The sequence below is a fragment of the Bemisia tabaci genome, chromosome 1, assembly GCF_918797505.1.
Source record: "Bemisia tabaci chromosome 1, PGI_BMITA_v3".
In the NCBI taxonomy this organism is placed as follows: Eukaryota; Metazoa; Arthropoda; class Insecta; order Hemiptera; family Aleyrodidae; genus Bemisia; species Bemisia tabaci.
In genome coordinates this window covers 91,525,718-91,547,180 of record NC_092793.1, presented here as the reverse complement: position 1 = coordinate 91,547,180, position 21,463 = coordinate 91,525,718, and the positions used below count along the sequence as shown (strand labels likewise).

The window sequence follows — 21,463 nt, the reverse complement described above, 5'->3', positions numbered from 1 at the left end:
CGTTATATGCCGTTGCTATCTTTTATCCTTGACCCATATAGTGAACTACATACATAGGCTGTCCCAAAAGTACCCGGACTGGTTCTGTAACTTCAAAACTACGATAGATACAGACATGATCTTGGTCTCATTTTAAAGATCAACTCAATACCTATCGATTAAGACCAAGGTCAGCGCAATCGAATAAAAATTGACCGAGTTATAGCAATTTGAAATCAGTGAGTAAAGTTTACCCCTACGGTTTTTAAGGAAGATTTTTCGCTTACCAGGATTCAAAAAGTTAATCTTCGTTTCTGCTTTCCTCCGAATCTTCCATAACTTCCTTTTGTTTTTCGAAGTACCGTCCATTAAACATCATGCACTCTTGCCACTTCTCTAACATTGTTTTCCTGAATTCTTCCCCTGGGCCATCCCAGGGGTTGAAACCATAGTTGAAAAACTCCATAGTTGAAAAAGTTCTGAATCGCATTCTGGATTTCGGTCCTAGATTCGAATCTTTGCCCACAAAACTCCTTTTTAAGCAAAGGAGAGATCCAAAAATCACAAGGAGCCATGTCAGGGCAATAAGGAGGATGAAGGATTGTTTCAACTTCATTTTTACTCATAAATTCACGTGTAAAGTTCGAGTTGTGAGGCCGCGCGTTGTCTTGATGGAGCATCCACAAAGCTCTCAAGTGCAGCATTCCACCGGTTCGGGGTGCGCCTGGTCGGTCGGGGATTTTTGCCTTTTGGACTCTTGGCCCAAAGGCGGACGACGACAACTGGCGACAGCCGACCACCACGGGGCAATGTTGCCAGGTTGTTCTAGCATTGCATGGAAGTTTTAGGGTGAAAACACAATACCAGATCATACTTTTAGGTATCAATATCGTCGATGAAGAATTTTCCTTAAAAACCATAGGGGTAATCTTTACTCACTGATTTCACATTGCCATAACTCGGTCAATTTTTATTCGATTGTGCTGACCTTGGTCTTAATCGATAGGTATTGAGTTGATCTTTAAAATGAGACCAAGATCATGTCTGTATCTATCGTAGTTTTGAAGTTACTGAACCAGTCTGGATACTTTTGGGACAGCCTATGTACACTCTTTATGAATTTCGTATTTTATATTTTTCGAATTTTATATTTCGTTTCCTGGGGATCAAGTATAAACCTTTACATTTCTTTATGTTACATTTACAGCCATTGTTTTTTAGTATCACACTTGTTCTTTTTACATATCCTGTTGATTTTTTTCCCTTGCAAAATTAAGTCTGTGTGACATTCATTTAAAAAAGGAAATGTTTTACAGCTGTTTGGTATTGACAATTTAACTGGAACTATTTTATGGACTTACCTAGTAAAGGATGTTGTTCCTTTTTCTCTCTCTGACAAGTCTCAAACGATTCCTCTCTACGTTCAGCGGACAACGAGGCATTTTCCACATCCAGCTGTATGCACTGTTATTTTTCAAGATGCAGTGAGTAATATTCTTGAGTTTTAAATTTTTACATCAGTAGCTCTGCCTAGGGATCAAAGCAGGAACTTACCTGCAAATGTTCTTTGGAATTCCCGACAGCATTTTCTTCCCGTTTCGCTAAATTCCAGTGCAAGCTTTCAAGCAAAGGGAAGTATCTTCCAAATGTTCAATGTATGTCTCAACTTACATTAGGATGTTTCGATGTAATGCTCGTGACTTTTCATTGCCTTTGCATTGTGATTCGATAAGCATGGACTTTCAAAACCTTGCAAGGGCCATCAGGGGCTGCTAAGATTGAGCAAGTTCCTCCCTCATTTCATGGGAATCCAGTGGCCTGAGAAGAGCAGTTCTCATTAAGAAAGGAATATCAGATCTGCCAACAAATTTTCAAATAAGTGGCTCATGAACGAAGACATTTTGGTTCTTAAACTGTGAAGAACTACTTGCACAATCTTTGCAACAACTGATGGTGCTTACCATGTTTTGAATTTCCATTTTTCAAATGTTTTCATCTTATTTCAATTCAAAGACAATGCAATGTTGTTACTTTCTAATGAACGTTACAATGACTCTTCTGAAGAGACTTTCCCCTTTTTAATAGCTCTTTGAGGGAAATGTCCAAAATGGAAACAATATGCTGCAGAAAATTCTCGGATGCAAGAAATCTCCTGCTTCAATCTTCAGTTAAGCCATTGATCATCCAAAAGTAGACTTAGTCCTAGGTAGTAGAATGGATTTCTAGCTGCTTAGAGCACTAAGAAGCTATGTGTGATTTGAGTTTACCAGGGACACAAACTGCAAAGTCTGAATGTCAAAGGACCTTCTAAACGTTGAAGTCCAGATGATTGCTTTGTCCTCAAGTATTTTTCACTGAAGATTCCTAGTTCGAAAAAAACTGAGTTTGCAAAAACTACATGCTTGAATTTTTCCACTTTTTTCCTTGCCATCTCTAAACCACTTCAGTACCTTCTTATCACTCTAATACTCCTATAATACTGTCGCAAAACTTTGCATTGTACAACCTACTACAGATATACTCTTGTCTATTATAATTTTTTTTTTCAAAAAACAAAAACTAGTAACTCCTCTATTTTCTTTTTTCAGATCACTCGCAATGGTGTCTTATTTTCATTTAACCCTATCACTGGTGAACCACTGGGTAAGTATACTTGATCCTTATTTCAGTGTTCAAATCTGAAAATGTTTCTATCACTTTCGAGTTAAAGACCGTACCCAAAATTGGACCTTTCCAAGTTTAGCTTGCAGGCCAATTATTGAAATTTTATGTCAATCAATAGGACAAGGCAAGACTACAGCGAAATGGAGTTATGTGATTGATCGGCTGTGTTATTGGGGTGACCAAGAGTCACTCTACAAGTTCTCTATCAGCCGATTATCCACAGGCTAAAGGTATCTCCTTGCTGGCTGACATCCGGTCGATTATCCTGCCCAATATAGGACTCCTGCAGTGGTTTTCGGTCGCTCCATCCACACAGCCGATCAACCACTCAACTCGATTCCACTTTTACCTTGTCTTGTACAATCAAAAAACGTAGGATGTCAAACAATTGTCCTGCTGAACTTGGAAATATTCTTGAGGTCGATATAGAATCATTTTTCTAGTCTGAAACACCCAAGATTTTTTAGTTCTTTTATGTAGGAGGGAAAGGGAAGGGTTTCAAAGTCAAAAGTTTGAAACAAAATGTATCATGAATGGTTTGTTACAGAGAGCCAATGTCTGCTCTGAAATGAAGGTAAAACCATCAGCTCTCAGCTGAAACCAATGAAATTTGTCAATTTTGACCCATCAACTTATCATTGCTACATTGCCATCGTTATAATCTAATAAATAAAATTTTACGCGGTCCGCCGTGACTTTGAACGTCTCGGCCTCGTCCCGCGGCCTCCCTGTGTCTCACACCCCGGAGGATCGATCGGCGGGACCCCTGCGGCCGAGTCTCCGGTCCCCCCTTCGGGTTTTCCGGTCCGACCCTCCGGAGGATTGCTGCAGCCCCCAAGAGTTTTTCGGTAAAACCGCCACCCCTCGCGCCACGTCCGTCCTTCCGGCTCGGGATTCGGCACGCGGGTGCCCTCGGGCGGCCGGAGCTTATGTCCGAAGAATCGCCGACCCCGGCCTCCTCGGAGGGGCGGGCGGGCGGGCGCTCCGCCCCGAAAGGCCGTTTTTCCCACCCCCGCGTGAAGTGCCCCACTTCGTACCTTCCCGTTCGTCCTTCGGGCTCCCGGTTCCGTCTGCGGGTCGGCGACGTTCGATAAGGTTGGATTTCGCGACTCCTCCATCCGGGGGGCACTGGTGCCCTAATACGTGAAGCTGTAGACGGTCCGCTGTGACCTTGAACTTCTCGGCCCCGTCCCGCGGCCCCCCTGTGTCCCACGCCCCTGAGGATCCACCGGCGGGACCCCTGCGGCCGGGTCTCCCGTCCCCCCGCCGGGTTTTCTGGTCCGACCCTCCGGGAGGTTGCTGCAGTCCCGAAGGCCTTGTCTCCACGGTACGTTTTCATGGGATTTGTCCCAAGTTCGAATCGCAGGAATGAAACTTCGGGGATTTTTCCCAGTTACCGTCTCCACGGGACGGGGCTCATACAGTCCTACGACTAGTTTGCGGGAGAAGATGAATTAGTTAAAGTCGAGTTTTTAACCGGGATTAAAATAATAATTGCACTCAATTGACAATTAGACACATTATTTTAACAAAGCAAACATGAACAATGGAGTAATCAACAAAATATCGCACAATTCGTTTTCACCTCTTCCTCCTCTCTCAGTTCCTTCTAGGGGTACAAGGATCAAACTTGGTACTGGAAAAAATATTGATTAACTCAATATTTTTCCCAACTTCGCAAGTGAGATTTTTCCCTGGGACATATCCCGTGAAATGGCCCGTGAAGACAAGGCCCATGGGTTTTTTCGGGAAAACCGCCGCCGTTCCCGCCCCGTTCGTTCTTTCGGCTCGGGATTCGCACGCGGGTGCCTCCGGGCGGCCGGAGCTTAAGTTTCAAGAATTACCGACTCCAACCTCTCCGGAGGGGCGCTTCGCCCCGAATGGCTGTTTTTTACGACCCCCGCACGGAGTGCCCCACTTCTTACCTTCCCGTTCGTCCCCCGGGCTCCCGGTTCCGTCTGCGGGTCGGCGACGTTCGGTCAGGTCGGATTTCGCGATCCCTCCATCTGGGGGTGCGCTGGTGCCCTTCAACGGTTTTCGGAAAAATCGGCCTGGCTCCCTTCCTGCTGGGCCAATCGGGGCCGCGTTTAGACCGGAGGTTCTGCCCATCGTTCCGCGTTGGGCGGAGCGAGCTCCCCCGGGGTTCCGCAACGGGGGAGCCGCGGGAGCCCCCCAAGGGTACCGGGACCGACCCAGTTTCTCAGTAGGTCACGCGGATTTTGGAGAAGGAAGGCCGGATCGCTGTTGCCATGGTTATGCTATACTCATGTGACTGCGCACGGCTCGAGCGCGCGGTGTCGCAAGATCTCGCTCGCCGGCGGGATTGTTATGAGCTCACAATCAGTCCATCGGGAAACCTGAATTCGGTAGCTGCGCATCTTTTTCTTTTTTACTTTTCATTTGTAAACTCTGGTGTGGGAAGCGTAGTGGCTGGGGATTTTAGGGTCGCTGCGGCAGTTCAATAATTTCATTCATAAGAAGAGAAGAGGAGGAAGATTTGAATTGCTCGATCGCAGAACACGGCTGATATTCTTGAATTTTAATTTTTTTCATCATTTGTATGTTCTAGCGTCGCATTGCCAAAAAAAAAATTGAAATAAAACGCAGAGTCCTGCAATCTTAAGTTTCAGCAGTCGCTATTACACTGTGTGTTTGCAATTACTCCTCAAAATAAATCAAAATGTTCTTAGCTACGTTCACTAAAATCAACTGCGATTGCAATAATATTCACCCAAAGTATGCGTGCTTACTGCTTATAGTATTTCTTAAAAACAATTTATTTTCGATGCTTCTATTTTGGGCCATTAAAAAGACGATAAGAGAGAAAAATAATTTGATTTTCATGTTTTTTTTATATTGAAGAAAAATTATCTGTACGGAGTGTACAAGAACCTCAAAATCTTGAAAAAAAGCAAATCTGAGTTGAAAAACGCTAATTCTGCGAGTTCAAATAATCGCGTCAAACAAAGTTCAGACACCGTAAAACGCATGTTAGTGCCTACATTACTGAAGGAATATTTTACGCATTGCCTGTTCACGAAGGGTGCGTGCTGGGGTTGAGAATTTGTCATTGTAGGGCTTACCGCGAGGCATAGCGTGTCCTAGGATTTTGCACTCTTGGACTGAGTAACACATTCCTTGTTTCAAGCCTCCATCTGACGGTCCATCGCAAATATTTCACTATCCTATTCCACTCCTGGATCCGAGAAATCTTTGTTTTGCAATGTTGTCTTTTCAGTTTGCCGATCAAAAGCATCAAGCATTGATAAAATGGGAAGCATAAAAGAAAATTTTGGGAGCGACAATTTATCCATTCCAAATATTCTTCAATGTAGCGCAAAAGTAGCGCAAGTGATCGAGTTATTAACGAGATTAATACTTACTGGGAACAATGGTCGACTTTTAATTTTTTTAGATTTGCCTGAAATTCTTCAACTCACCTCGGATAGATTTATGAACGCTGATATCGAACATCACGTCCGTTTTTCTGGGTTAGGTGTTAGGTCAATGTTCCCCACAAAAATAAGAATTTTCCCCACAAATCTAGCTTTTCCTGAGAAGTATCAATGTTCCGGAAAATCTGTGCATGATGGAAAAAAGCTAAATCCGTGTTCGGATTCAGCAGCCAAAATCACTTAGGGAATCTAGTATTGCATGCCTATTAAAGTTTCTTTTCTGTTCCTAATATCAAGGTTTTTCCGGACCAGTGCTCCTATTCGCCCATATAACACCATGCATAACTCATCTGATTGTTTTGCCCCGGAAAGGAAGTAAGGAAAAAAATTTTCTCAGGTAACTAGTGGTTGATTCTCATTCAATTTCTGCCTCTAAATCCGAAAATGATCTTATTTTTCATCTAAAATCTACAAAATTTATGAAAAATAGATTTTTCAGCTCAAAAAAATCCCTTCTTTTTGGGATACTGATTTTTCCGAAGGTTTTGGAAGAGAATGAGGATCATTTTCGGCTGCAGCGTCAAGAATTGAGTGGGAATAACTCCACTTGTTATGTGAGAAATAAAATTTTCCTCTCTTCTCCAATGCATAACAATCGGATGAGTTTTACATGGCGTTATGAGGGCGGAAAGGAGCACTTGTCCAAAAAAATATTGATGTTAGGAACAGAGAGGAAACTTGAATAAGCATGGGATAAATGGCTCTTGTGTAATTTTGGCAGCTGAATCCGAAAATCACCGAATTTTTTCTCCTGTCATTCAATCTGCATAAACTGCTACAGCGAAGCACGTAAGGGTCGCTAGTATTTAATAATTCGGGTTTCAGGTTGTAGCATTTGAAACATTGCACATCATTCTCGCCATTGATTTGGAAAGGAAGGGTGAATACCAATTTAAAAAAATACAGATTAAACTAAACATCATCAATTTATTTTTTTAATGCTGTGTTTTTGGTGTGTGCTGCTCAAGAGACTGCATAAGAGACTAATTAAAAAAAAAAAAGATTGTGTTTTTTTACAGATGAAAAAGTGTAATAAAATAAAAAAGAAACAAAGATTATAGGAAAACTCCAAATGCTTCATCTCAAAGGCCTGTTGCCCCCTCCTCTCTAGTGACAAGGCGCCAGGAACTTTTGCTCTTTTGCAGGAAGAATAAGGGCACTTGAATAACTTGCTGGGGCACTATATGAATTGTATTGTTCCCTAGGAGATGGAATCCTGAAACTATCATACAGAATCCAGCAGACTTTAATGCTACACCAAAAGGATGAAGAGAATCTCAATGGAATTTTACTTCTGAGTGACAACAAGCAAGTTCATGCATATCCCAGTTCTACTCTGAAAACAGCCATCATGGTGGCACCAAGCACGTACTTTTTCATTGCAAATCCTTCAACTGGTTTAGTGACCGGATTTGCTGTATCCAAAATGCCTAACAAAGTAAGATAAGAATATGTTCAATTTTTTTCTTTTTTCAGAATCATTCCTCGTAATGATGAAATCACACGTGTGGTATATCTATAGACAAGGTTTCCTACAAACAGCATTTTTTCTTAACCTCTGATCATCATTAAATTTTCTGACAGGGTGTCCTCGACTATCAGTACCAGGCTTTTTTTCTAGGTTATTTTTGGTTGGACCGAAAGGAGGATCGTGGGGACGAACAGAAAATTACCCCAATGAATCCGAATTCCATCATCCAGGAACCCCCTTAGTTATCCTTGAGACTGAAAGGGAGATCCTGACTTCGAAAATTGGGGCTTCCATCACAATTTTGAAACTATTTAATCAAAATCAGAAAGTAAGGAAAATTTTTACCCACATTGATTCCAAGAAGTCCAAAATCGACCCTTTCCCCTCCTCAAAAGTGATAAAAGTTGATGGATGGCGCTATTATCTGTGGTGTAAGATTGTAGTTAGAATGGTCCCACTTTTTCTCATCAGACAGCGGCAGTTCGTTACAGGTTGGTGGTTTTGTTGTGTGAAGGTTTGGTTAAGGAACTCGTCGGTGACTTATATTTTTACAGGGTTTTCCTAGAACAGCTCTGTAATGTTTTCCTAGAACAGCTCTGTAACAGTGCGCACGTGTTTCTGTAACGCTCCTCAAATCTTGGAATGTACGCCGGTTAAACGCGGAAATTATTTTGTTGCAATATATAGATATGTGCAGAATTAGTTCCCCTATCCTTTAGTGTCCCTTATCATTTCATAGTGTTCATTAATCCCTGTGAAAATCTCCGAAATCGCAAAAACAGTTAAATTTGAGGTTATTGTATATGAGGACCAATATCACCAATCAGTCTATACCCATGTCAACGTTGCATACATTCAGCTCTTTAGGTGTCAGAGAGCTGTAAGCTTTATTCTGAAATTTGCCTCAAATTTTCTCTCTATTTTGGCCGAGAAATTCGTAATGTGGGTGGTTTCAGATACTTGTAAAAAAAAGAAGGAAAAGTTGCACAATCCTACCCACGTGGACATGGGTATAAGCAGTTTGGTCGGAAAAGTTCTTGTATTTTTAACTGTACCATTGTTCAGAATTAATGTATGAAACCATTATATTACTCTACAAATAAGTTTTAGGTTGGTCGCTTTACTCATAGAAATATTGACAAGAGTGCGATCTATTGTAGGATTATAGAAGCAGCGATTACATGTTTTCTCTGAATTGACTTAGACCTTGAATCTGAATTCTTCTTTACATGGTAATCTGAAGTGAATTTTTCATTTACTTTTGTTCGAATTTTAAAATCGCTTGATTTTTTTCTCAGGGTTTAATTGCTCAGACTATCTGGGAGGTAAATGTAGGCAAAGAAATAGTTAGTGTAGAAGGTAAAAACCCACTCGAGAGGGTCCACTCACAAGGGCGTGTATTAAGCGATCGAAGTGTTTTATACAAGTATATCAATCCAAATCTAATCACTGTTACGACTCATCACCCGGATCCTGTTCACAAAAGTAAGTAAAATGTAAATCCTTTCCAACTATGTATTCTGCCCATGTTTAGATGAAATAGGGGTGAACTAGTTTTTCGTTCAGTATAGTTTGATCATGCTCTTATCTGAAAAATTTGACAAAATTCTCTAGAAATGACACATTTCTTGTCACCAAAGATGTTGACCGCTAAAGGGTTTTTGCATATTCTCACAAGACCGAAAAATAAGGTGAAATGATGACAAAATTTAATAGCTGTGAATTACCATCACCAGAGATAGTCGTGTAATTCGTGCTCATACTAGAATTTTCATAAACAATGTACCATCATTAGCTCTATGCTGCCAATTTTCCTATTTGCCAACGCATTTTCGTAAATGCCTGAATTCATTGCCGACCTCTGACTTTCAGAAATGTCTAATCACTTTCAAAAATGCCAAGTCACTTTCATAAATACCTAGGCATTGTGCAAAATGCGTACGCAAATAGCAAAATTTCAGTACTTCCATTGCCTTTTTTTGTATTTGCCCAGGCATTTTGCAAAATGCCGGATTTTCTTGCTACATTATGAAGATCAGCTGCCAAAAGAAGCGTTAAAACAGTCCAAAGCCGTTCAACGGCTCGGTGTTACTACTCGAGACTTTTCTAATCATCTTGCAAGGAAAAAAAAGAATAAATGAGGCAACTTGGACCATGAATGCAATGATGTACTTCGAACGGTTCTGCGAATTTTACAAGAAACATAGACAGTATATTCTCTTCCTGGTTTTTACAAAAATTGTATGAACTCTTTTGTTATTTATAGACACCGAATGCAAAATATACCCTTTACAAGGTTCTAAAAACTAAAAGAAGCAAACCAGAGTAAAATGTACACGAAAAACGCTCCTTCACTTATCAGGAAAATTTTTTCACATGGATACTTCTCAGAAACTCCTGATGGAAACAGATAACGTTTGCTTCAAATTCTAGGCTTTTGATTTTACATATGTATTGCTAATCCACTTTAAAATGTGCAAGATTCACACAATGATCTTAGAAAAATTATGAGCACACTGTTTTATCGAGATTGAATCAATAATTCCTTAAAATTTTGCAAAATAATTGAATTTCAAGTTTTATTTCAAGGCTGTTGCATGCCTACAATTAACTTTGGTGTTCTCCCTTTTTTTCTCCAAATGAACTGAAATATTTGAGAATTCTTTGCAAAATTTTAAATGTATCAACAAAAAAAAATAAGCAATTTTTAGCCACTCCATAGTATGTTCTGTTCATTGTCGTACTCAAATGGATGTTTTAAAAAAAGGAGCATCTCTTAAATTTTAACTAACTCAATTATCCGAAGGAATCTATTCCCGACGTGTAGGCGAATCCACCTTTAAATACTTACAGCCAGTCACACTGTGGAACGTCTCTTTCCAGGGGGTCCCATTTGCCAATAATTTTGGAAAGGACCAGTCTATTTGGGGAGGGAATATTTCCTTTTCGGAATTAAATTTAATTGTTTGTTGAATAGTATCATCCAAAAATACATTTACTAATATATTTACTAGTAAGCCTCTGCCTTGGTTTGATTTGCCTGTCATCCCCAGTTAGACTGAAAACTGTGAGATTATTTAAGAACCAAACGCGACTGATAATATTGTTACCTTTATACTTTGACTTGTCACCTGCATTACCACTCAATAATGTGTGCTATACTGTCACAGAATATGAATCGAGATGATATTGTTCAGGGGTGATTTCTGAATCATTGAGGAATCCCTCTTTTAACTCAAGACTTTTAGGATTAATCCTCAAATACCTTCAATCATTTCACGTGGGGTTATACTCATCTCATTCTTTTCTCTCTCCTCACCTTCATTATTCATTTAAATGTTTGGTTTTGCTCTGGATTTCCTCATTGCCGTCACCTAAGATTTTAAAGACCTTCCGTTACAAAATTTTCTTTAAATCCCAATTTCTAGAATATTTTTTTATTTTTAGTTTTTTTTTTGCTTTCCTGATAAATTCAAAAGAGTGGAGATGGTCCCTTTTCAAAATTATTGATTCATTTGTAAAGAAGAAATAAATAAAAAAGAGAAAGTATTTTGAAGGTGCTACTCATTTTTTTAATCCGGTTACTTGGTTGCAACACGCTAATGGACTACTGCTGGAACTTGATTGAGAGAAGTCTCAGTAAATATTAAAGGAAGAAATGATTAGAGAAGAGTGAAAATTGTTACATTTACCACACCCATCAAAATGGGAGCTGGAATGTTCCATCAAAGTTATTTCATGCTACTAATAGGTCAGATCAATGTTCGGTGTCGCTAGGTGGGTGACAGCGGAAAATTGAGCTCATTTTCGGATTCAGATAATCAAAACAGTAAAATCATTTATCCCAAGCCTTCGATATTCTTAAAATTTTCGGATATGCGGCTTTTTTTGGGCGGGGGAGGGGAGGGGGAGAGTATTGCGTTCATGCGGTCATATTATTTCATTTATTCTTTTCAACTTTCAGTTTTCCTGGAACCTTGATGTATAATGCCAAACAGTGAGAACTTTTTCACTCCAAGGGTTGACCTAAGGATGAATCCTATTCCCAAAACAGCTGCTGTCAGAATTATTTTTCTGAAAACTGATGAAAATCAATGTAAAAAATTCAGCGAAGGAAACACAATTCTTTACTGTTATTATGATGAATCTTTATCATTGTTGTGAGATGACTAAATTTTTCTAAAACTCTAATTATTCACTTTCAGGTATCGTGAATTTGTGGTTGATTGATGCTGTAAGTGGCGCAGTAGCATTTTCAACCTCTCACAAACGAGCAACACCCCCTGTTCATGTTATACACTCTGAAAATTGGGTTGTATATAGTTTCTTTAATGAAAAATTTCGACGAACGGAAATCGCAACCTTGGAGCTGTATGAAGGAAAGAATCAGCGAAATACAACAGGTTAGTCTCTTAACCCAGCACATTCTGAATTATAATCAATGACATTCTGAATTTTCATTCTAAGAATCGTGGACTTTCTAGGATAAGAACTGAACAGCCGTTGCCAGAGAGTATCTAAATTATGTATTTTTGTGGTAAGCTCTTAGTTGCAAACTTAGCATATTGATGCTTGCGATGGTAATTCTCAAAATGGAGCTCTTGCATGCTGCAGGGAATTGCAATTTAAGTACTTTTTGTATGTAAAATTTTGCCAGGAATACGATGGTGCCATTGATTCTCTCTAAAACAACCCCCAAGCTCGATAAAAGCTCTCAGAGTTGAAGTCATACTGCAGGGAATCGTCTACCGTATGATGAGAGTCCTCCTTCTTATCCAGTCAAACTCTCTATGCTTAGATAGGGAGCCAATTCATTAGCAGGGATGCCACTTTATGTTGGGATTCCAAGGTTGCAACTATGACAACCCTACTCATGTATTTGCTCCCAATCTGTGCATGGAGAGTTTGACTGGATATAAACGGGGACAGGGTAAGCGATCCCTTCCATTACAGCCCTAACTCAAGAGCTTTTTTTGAGCTTAGGAGTTTGTTTCAGAGGAAACCAGTGCTATAGGGTGTGTCTTATTTTTGGGTTTTTCAAAATCCAAAAAGCGCTACCTCTAAAAGGTTTCACTTTGGTGTAAAAATAAACATACTTTTGGAAAAATTTAAAAAATTTAACTTTAACCCGCCTCTCGTGGGGCAAAAAGGGCCCCAAGTGCAAAGTTTGAATTTATGCAACTTTAAGGTGTCATTCTGAAGTGGAAATTAAGTTACGGTCGTAAGGACGCAAAATTTTGTCCGTTTTGCCATATCATGCATTTTAAAGGCATAAATAGCCTCTGAAAAATATTTGCTGGGCCGCGCGCGCAGTGCCGGCCGCTCGCACGCAGCGCGCATACGCATACTTACCTGACGTCACGACGCGACGTCGTACCGCGGAAATCCATAGTGGACTTTTTCTTCATTTAACTAGTAAAATGACCTGTAAAGAAAGTGAGGCACACTAAAATCCATTATGTACACCAGCTTGACAAAGGCTATGCTGCGGTAAAAAAACATTCAGCCAAAATATTTGGGTTTATTCAGACATGAATGTATCTCTAACACTTCAAGAATTTACAGGCTTTTGATATTTTTTTTCAAGTTCACTTTCTTTTTGAAATTTTGAGAAGTTACTAGCAAACTTGATATTCATCCTCTTTTTTAGTCATCGATCGGCTTCATGTTTGCATGTGTCGAACTCCCCTTCCAGCAGAATCCTTGATTACACGCAAACTTTTTACTATTTCCCTCGCCTTGATTTGATAGTTTTATTAAGGCTAACGTGACAGCGGTGCTATCAATTTTTTTTTTTTAATTTTGAAGGTAGTAATGAAATCTTGTACCAACCAGTGTCCATCTCCTGTTGGTGCACCATAAAACGTTGTTAGATTTCATTATTACCTTCAAAATTACAAAAAAAAAAAAAAAAAAAAAAAAAAAAAAAAAAAAAAAAAAATTGATAGCACTGCTGTCACATTAGTCTTAAGAAAACTATCAAACCTTTTTTAGTAGCCCGGTGAGACTCTAATTCGTTTATCTTTATTTGACACGCGACTTTTCATAGAAGAAAAAGAGACTTGCATCCTCAATGTGACGAATAATCATGGTCTCCCCGACCCCCCTAATCAATTACCTATTCATGCTGGAATGTCCCAGCCTCCCAGATCTCTTTACAACAAATAGGAAAATGCTCCTCAGTATTTTACGTATTCCAGGTAGTTTCCTTTTTGTTTCACCTTTGGTGTGGGACAATAATTCTAACTACCTAAAGGGGAGGGAAGTTTGCGTGTGGTTTAGGATTCTGCCGGAAGGGTAGTCGACACATGCAAACATGAAGCCGATCGATAATTAAAAAAGAGGATGAATATCAAGATTTGCTAGTAACTTCTCAAAATTTCAGAAAGAAAGTGAACTTTAAAAAAAATATCAAAGCTGTGATGACCCTGATCGCGGGTCAATAAGGGGGCGTAGCTGGAGCGTCCTGATGTCAGCCGACGGGACGTCTCTAAATAGAGATATCTCGAGCTGACGTCACAAGGCTCCAGGGAGGCTGTTGCGTCGGACAATGGTCGCCCGTGGTCTCTCTATGGAGAGAGATCTCGTGCAGACCACCTACACAACACAACAGTGGGTGCTCTTTTGTAGGGCAGTTGTTGACCCTCCCAAAAATGAAAGACGTAGTCAATAAAGAGAGAGTCTGTCCTTGACTGAATTTCGATATATTTTCTGAGTTGGCTATTCTATTCAGTTGAAAGAGCTCGGCAAGACTGAAAGGATAGCTAAGATGAGAAAATAGACTTAAAAAATATGGATGGTGTTGAGAGCGAACCAGAGTCGTTCGTCTGACTTATTGGCTCGTCGATGACGCGCAAGTGCAGGCTTGAGCCCTCAGCACAAGCACCAGACGACCGTGTGCCCAAGACTGGCTTTCCTCGAGCGTCGGAGCAAGTGGCCCAGCTCCCTACGCTTGGGTCGGCTGGCGGCGCGCATGCGCATTTCCCAGCGGATATCAGCGTTTTTCCTAAAGTCGGTGCTCCTCCTGACGTTGCCAATCTCCCCCTCTAATGATGAATTGTCTGGGAAAATTGGGCGTCTCCTCACAAAGCCTGTAAATTCTTGAAGTTTTTATGATACTTTCATGTCTGAATAAAACCAAATATTAAATTGGTTAAATAATGTAACTTTCAATTTCCACTTCGGAATGACACCTTAAAGTTGCAGAAATTCAAACTTTGCACTTAGGCCCTTTTTGCCCTGTGAGAGGTGGGTTAAAATTAATTTTTTTAAATTTTTCCAAAAGTATGTTCATTTTTACACCAAAGCGAAACCTTTTAGAGGTAGCGCTTTTTGGATTTCGAAAAACTCAAAAATAAGACTTACCCTACAGTGCTACCATCGTGTATAATCTTGATAAATCTCTCCCTTTCTATTTGTATCTTACTTCGTAGTCCTCGTAATTCAAGTTACTTTCAGCATTTCATTCCACTTTCTTTCTTCATCTTTTCTAGCGTTCACAGCTTCTGAAGCTGCATTAATTGCACCGCAGGTGGGGAAACAAGCCTACATACTGCCAGCGTCTGTAGAAAAAATGAGAGAAACCATTACAGAAAAAGGAATCACGAGTAAACATGTATTAGGTATGCGCTTTAAAATTTACCAATTCAAGCTTCTTTTTAGAATAGCTTTGAGGCCCTTTATATATTTCACAATTGTTATGTACATCAGGATGTCCCTTGCAAAAATTGACGTTCGAATTTTCATCTGGCCCACACAGAATTAAGTTCTAGTATGTACAAGGGTATCCCAAAAAGTAAGTTTTGCTATTTTTCTCCTCCGCAGATATTATAGGTAGAGCAAATCTGTAAAAAATCTTTTATTGATCATACTCCAAGCTTTTAATCAATCTATATTGCACCCAACTGCTCTCGCCACGGATCCGATTTCTAGGTGCATTATCATGCATTTCATTTTGAGGCATCCAAAATGCACTCATTATAAGGAAATTTAAAGAAAAAGCGCTTGGGTTCAGTTGTCCAAGTAACTCCCTTTTTTTTCCACGCTTTTTCCATAGCATGGCACCAGTTTCTCATCCTATCAGCAAAAAACACTATTATCTGATTTTGGAACCAACTGTTGATGTGTTTCATCTCTTTTTCGTCGCTACCGACGCGGTATCCACCAAGTTCCGATTTGAGTTTAGAGAACAGGTGAAAATCACCAAGAGCCAAGTTTGGGAAACAAGGTGGATGTGAAAAAATGTGTTGATAGATAGTTTTCAACAAACCTTGAAGGACTCTCGCCAAATGAGGGCTGGATTTGTCATGCAGGAGCCGAAATTTTCGACTCAGAAGGCCCGCCCTTTGCCTTTTAATCCAAGTTCTGAGCTTTTTAAGGACTTTGCATTACTTTTCTGTCTTTATGCTCACACCATGTGGTAGATGGTCAACTAGCAACACCCCTTTGGCACTCCACCAAACGGTTGACTTAATTCTATGACCTGATAATGCCACCTTTGCAGTTCCACAGTAATAGGAAAATCAGGCCTGCGGTGAGAGGAGATGGCTGCCGACTTTAACTTCTTAGCAACCCCTGTGTAAAATTTAGGAAAAAACTATTACTCGTTTCAAAGCTAAGAATATGGCTAATTAAGGACTTTTGAGCTTATCAAACACGCAGAAAATCAGCTCTCGGGTTTTAGGGACCATAGGGTGGAGCGAAAAACACTTTTTTTCGAAATCGCTTGACGGCAATATCAGAAAAGTTGCCTCTCGTATTATAAACGGACCCGTGTTCTTTCTTTTTCCGAAATTTTGACTCCTGTTGGCACAGTCCAACTAAAGTTCCGAATTTACGAAAAAATCACGTTTTTTCACCTAAAAAACGGTCTAGCGCTGTTTGGTTTCAACTTTATATCTTGAAACTGACGTACTCCTATGATTTTGATACGCCAAGTTCATTTATGACCATTGAAATGTTGCCAGAAGTACGTAAATTGTAAAATGTTGCCACATCGCACATTTCTAAAATTTGCAATCCCGATAACTGAGATTTTTGACGATTTGGTGATTTTTTTAAGGGACGAAGCAGTCATGCTAGAGCCCCGAAAATTTGAGATAATAGCCTCCTAACACACTACTTTTGATATACAGGGTGAGCGAACAGTCCGTGACCCCCCCTCTAACTTTTGAACGCATGCTTGTATCGAAACGAAATTTCGAGGATGCTCCTAGATCAATAAGAGCTACTTTTTGGCACATCCAAAATTTTTGGGGGGCGACCCCCCCGCGAGGGGCGCACACTAATTCGAAATTTTCAAATGGTAACTCTCCTCTTGTGATACATCGTTTGAAAGGTAATAAAAAAAGAAACTTTTTGGCGCAAACCGGAGGTCGCTACAACTTTTCGTTCTCGAGTTATTCTCGGTCAAAGTTCAAAATAGGCCAGTTTTCAAAAAATCGTAAGTCCGGTTCAGAAAGGTGCAGAAAGGCAAACGAGGCGGCAAAATTCTCGGCATTGCATGTCCTTTCAGAAAAAAATCGTCAAAAACCTTATCGTCTGCGCCTAGAGTGATTTTAGCCCCTCCTCCCCTCCCGCGTTTAAATATCTTTCTTGCAGGAGGGGCGGCCAGTTCACTCGAGGCGGAAGTAGGTACCTTTTTAAAGGTAACTCAGCTACCTGACAGAGCCCAGACTATTTGGAGGGGCGGCACCCCCCCCCCCGCCGCCGCACCCTCCCGTGGTAGAATGATAGTTTTGTTGATGCAGTTTTGGTCTTCCACGGAAAGGAGGCGGTGCGGCGGCGGGGAGGGGGGGGGAGTGCCGCGTCGTAGCGACCTCCGGTTTGCGCCAAAAAGTTTCTTTTTTATTACCTTTCCAACGATGTATCACAAGAGAGGGGTTACCATTTGAAAATTTCGAGTTAGTGTGCGCCCCTTGCGGGGGGGGTCGCCCCCCAAAAATTTTGGTTGTGCCAAAAAGTAGCTCTTATTGATCTAGGAGCATCCCCAAAATTTCGTTTCGATACAAACATGTGTTCAAACGTTAGAGGGGGGGTCAGGGACTTTTCGCTCACCCTGTATTGAACATTTTGCCGTGCAAGACGAGCAAGTATTTTTTAAAAATTCGGAAACTTGACTGAAAATGCTGTTTAGGCACAAATGGGATATATTTCAGCAAATTGACTGACTTTTTAAAGTTTGAAGGAATATTTCTATCGTCGTAAAAACTCGAGATAGTTGACTTCTAACACACTACTTTCGATATAAATTAAGCCCTCGGAAGCTCATAGTTTCGCCGAATAGCTCCATTTAGTCGAAGTTACCGCGATTTTCCTTAATTTTTTTGCTCACATTGGCAATCATTAAGAAACTGGACTTATCACTTTTAGAGACCTTATATATAGATCAGTGAGAGGGTACTAGGAGGCGACGCCCCGTGGCCGCTACGCGGCCCAACCCCGTGAAGGCGCTCCACGCCATCAATGAGCCGCTTCGCGGCCCTGTTTGTAGCCTCCTATCAATGTTGGTTTTATTTTTCCGCTAAAAAATTGCGATATGAGGTATACTTTATTACTTTACTTTTAGAATGAAATGATTTTCGTTTTGATGAATAAAGAAAAAAAATGTGAAGTCAAAAGGACTTGTTTTGCAATGACTAATTAATGAAAAATTGCAGTAAAACAACGAATGACGATAATCAAGTTGTAAATAAACAGCTGAGGGGTCAGGATTTGAACCCACATCTTGAAACATGTGAGTGCTTCCGACGTCTTAGACGACTCGGCCACCGCTCAACTTGAAGTGACCAGGGCGAATCTTGTGTTGATAAGTAGAGCTGATGCGCAGGCTACTCAGCCACTACACAACTTCCTCGTCCACTGCGCAACCTTCTGCGCATAGCGGTTGCAGGTGCGGAGCAATCTGTAAATTCGCTCACTTTTATATCTTGATTGTAAAGAACCTAGTCCTATTTCCAAAATCTGATTAGAGCGGGCTCATCTAGGGCCTATCACCTGTTGATAACCACAAAAATCATGGAAATCGGCCCTGTAGAACGCTCAAACAAACTATGACAAAAAACATAAATTTACATTGTTTAAATGGGAAAATTTGCAACTTTACCACGTAATATAAAAAAACCTGGATCACATTTTGAAAATCTGAATAAAGCGGGCTTATTCAGAGACAATTGCCCGTCAATAGCCGCAAAAATCATGAAAATCAGCCCGGTAGAACGCTGGAACTAAGCGTTACCAGTTATGCAAAATTAGGAGGTCTCGGAGCTTATAGTATAGATAGATAAGAATTATTTTGCCAGGAAATGTTTTCGTATCTCTGAGGAGTTAACTAAATGGTCGAAATTAAAAACTAAAGAAAAAAGTTCTGCTTCTGCTCCGCCAATTGAAGAAATCGGCGAAAATCTTAGAAAAATCTAGGAAAATAGGATTTTCAAAATTTCTGTTGGTTCTGAGGAGGCATAATGACAACCACCCTCCACCAAATCGTATACCCTCTTAATCTATCATGATAAGAGTCTCTAAAAATCAAAGACTCAATTTTTTATGTGCTTGCCAAGGTTGTTAAAAAGAATTGACAAAAATTGATAAAAAGTTGATGAAAATCGTAATTTTTGACTAGGTAATTGGTTCCTTGGAGATGCAAAAACAACCCCTGGCAAAGTAATTCTTATATATTCTTACTGGCCTATATATATAAGGTCTCTAAAAGTGATGAGTTCAAGTTTTCAATGATTGCCAAGTTGGCCAAAAAATTTTAGGAAAATCGCTGCATTTTCGACTAAATGGAGCGATTTGGCGAAATTATGAGCTTCCAAGGGGAAAAGACGCCCCTTATCCGACAAACAAACATTTTTTCTGAAGTAGACGCCCCCTATCCGACAAACAAACATTTTATCTGAAGTTATCGGCTTGGTCCCTAAAACCCAAGAGCTGATTTTCTGCATGTTCATTGATAACCTCAGAAAAATCGATGAAATCGTCAATATACCGTTTAAAATTGCGGTTTTAGCATATCTAGGGGGACAGGGAGGCCTTAAAAATTATTTTGATCCAAAAATTAATTATCACACCTTAAAGTGGCATTTAATGTGAGTAAAAAATTAGGGCTCTGACCAATCTTTATCATACTAGAAAAGTACGGTAGAACAAAAAAAATGCTTGAATTTAATTATAGATGTTTCACAAAACCATAGGGCCCAACCTCAAAATATTTTTAAAAAAAACTCTTTGGTAGGCTTCAAAGTTAGCTAATATGCAGCTTTTCTGCACCACTGCATTTTGATTCTCAAAGATAAGTGTTTTTGGCCCACCGTAGTTGCAACCCCCCTTTTTTAATTTTTTGTCTCATATTTAGTGAGAGAGCTCTAATACAATTCTCTCTTGCAAAATGAGTACTGATGCGAAACCCGTGATGTGAGACTTGGCCTCATTTTTTCTCACAAGATTAAACATGATGAGACTCGTTTCCTCCTGATTCCCTGCCACTCAGGTCTCCCACACCTCAGCTCCCCTTGCAGTGAAAAACCACTCTTTTTAATTTTTTGGGTAAGCAAAATCACCAATTTTTCGTGTTCCTGTTTTGACAAATCAAGCTCCTTTTCTCGACCTTTCTTACCAATTAAACCATTATTAGACCCGCAGCCCCTTTTCAACCATGGAAAAAATGGTAAATATTAAAAAATTGATCAGAATAATGCCTCCTTTTTGAAAAAAATTGAACTCTAGACTTGCCGTAAATTACCCCTTCTGTCGAGCCCTTGAACTGTCATAGAACCAACTTTCAGGTAGCTGGGATAAGTTTAGCCCCTTCAATTTTCCTGTTAAATACCTCGAAAATCATAAAAGTAATGGAGATTGAAAGATACCATTCTGAAATTATTGTAGAATCTTGCATCACCTTATTAATATTCTTTAAGAGTATTCTTGAAATAGACAGAAATGAATTTTCAGGTCAATGAAAACATGTTTGCCTTCCTCTCCCCTCCAATTTTTCACTCCATGTCTCAGATGAGAGGACAAAATCTGCTTGAGAATTGAGAAGCCGACGTTTTTGAAAAATTTATAATTCAACCTTCACTCATTAAAAACATTTTAGTCGTATTCTTCATACCTGTAACCACCAAGTTTCAGGTTGATAGAAGCGTATTTTAATCACCCCCTGCTTCCTACTCGTTTTCATGTAGATTGGGTTTTTTTTTCTCTCTCTCTCTCTCTCTCTTTTTTTTACAGAGTACATCTACTTACTTAATCTGATGAGTCGCCACTTTGAAATAAACTAAGGTCATGACTGCAACCGGTGACGGTATTTTATGAGAGTCCTTGGTGTATGCAACTATCAAATTTCAGGTCTATCAAGGCACGTTTGCCCTCCTGTCCCCTTGTTTTTCTCCTGCCAATCGACTGACAGATCGTGAAATCAGCGTAGTAGTAGTAGCGAAAATCCGCCAAGTTAAATACGCTTTTATTGACCTGAAAAGGACCCCGCACAATCCTCTTGGGGAATCTCCCCCCCCCCCCCCCCGGCCAGTTAAATCTGATGAAACATCGATATGTTGCTTAGCGACAAAATGACGAATATCTCGAAAACCGTACATGGGATCTCTTTTGGTCCATGAGAGCTTTTGATCAGAATGACTAGATGAGCAAAATATCGAAGTTTCATCAAATTAGACCCGGGGGGGGGGATTTTCCACAAGGATCATAAGAGTTTCTTTGTTTTTGTAAATTTTAAGATACTAATACCTATATAATAACCTTATAAATATACGAATGAAGAAATGCAAGATTCGACCATATTTTCAATACGGTGCTGTTTCATTTATATTAATTCCACGATTCTCTAGGTATTGAACGGGAAACTCCGGGGAGAGGGGGGGGTATATTTATAGTAGGT

The 21,463-nt window shown here is 40.0% G+C and overlaps 1 protein-coding gene across 2 annotated transcripts in view; it reads left to right on the top strand.

The window, feature by feature from the left end:
* Window positions 1-21,463, top strand: part of EMC1 (ER membrane protein complex subunit 1) — a 75,319-nt gene that overhangs the window by 43,660 nt on the left and 10,196 nt on the right. For both annotated transcript variants that reach the window (XM_019056373.2, XM_019056374.2), the window contains 6 exons: window positions 1,296-1,463; window positions 2,568-2,622; window positions 7,304-7,536; window positions 8,868-9,054; window positions 11,775-11,972; window positions 15,063-15,191. In XM_019056373.2, the coding sequence (XP_018911918.2) occupies window positions 1,296-1,463; window positions 2,568-2,622; window positions 7,304-7,536; window positions 8,868-9,054; window positions 11,775-11,972; window positions 15,063-15,191 (970 nt within the window). The remainder of the gene's footprint in view (window positions 1-1,295; window positions 1,464-2,567; window positions 2,623-7,303; window positions 7,537-8,867; window positions 9,055-11,774; window positions 11,973-15,062; window positions 15,192-21,463) is intronic.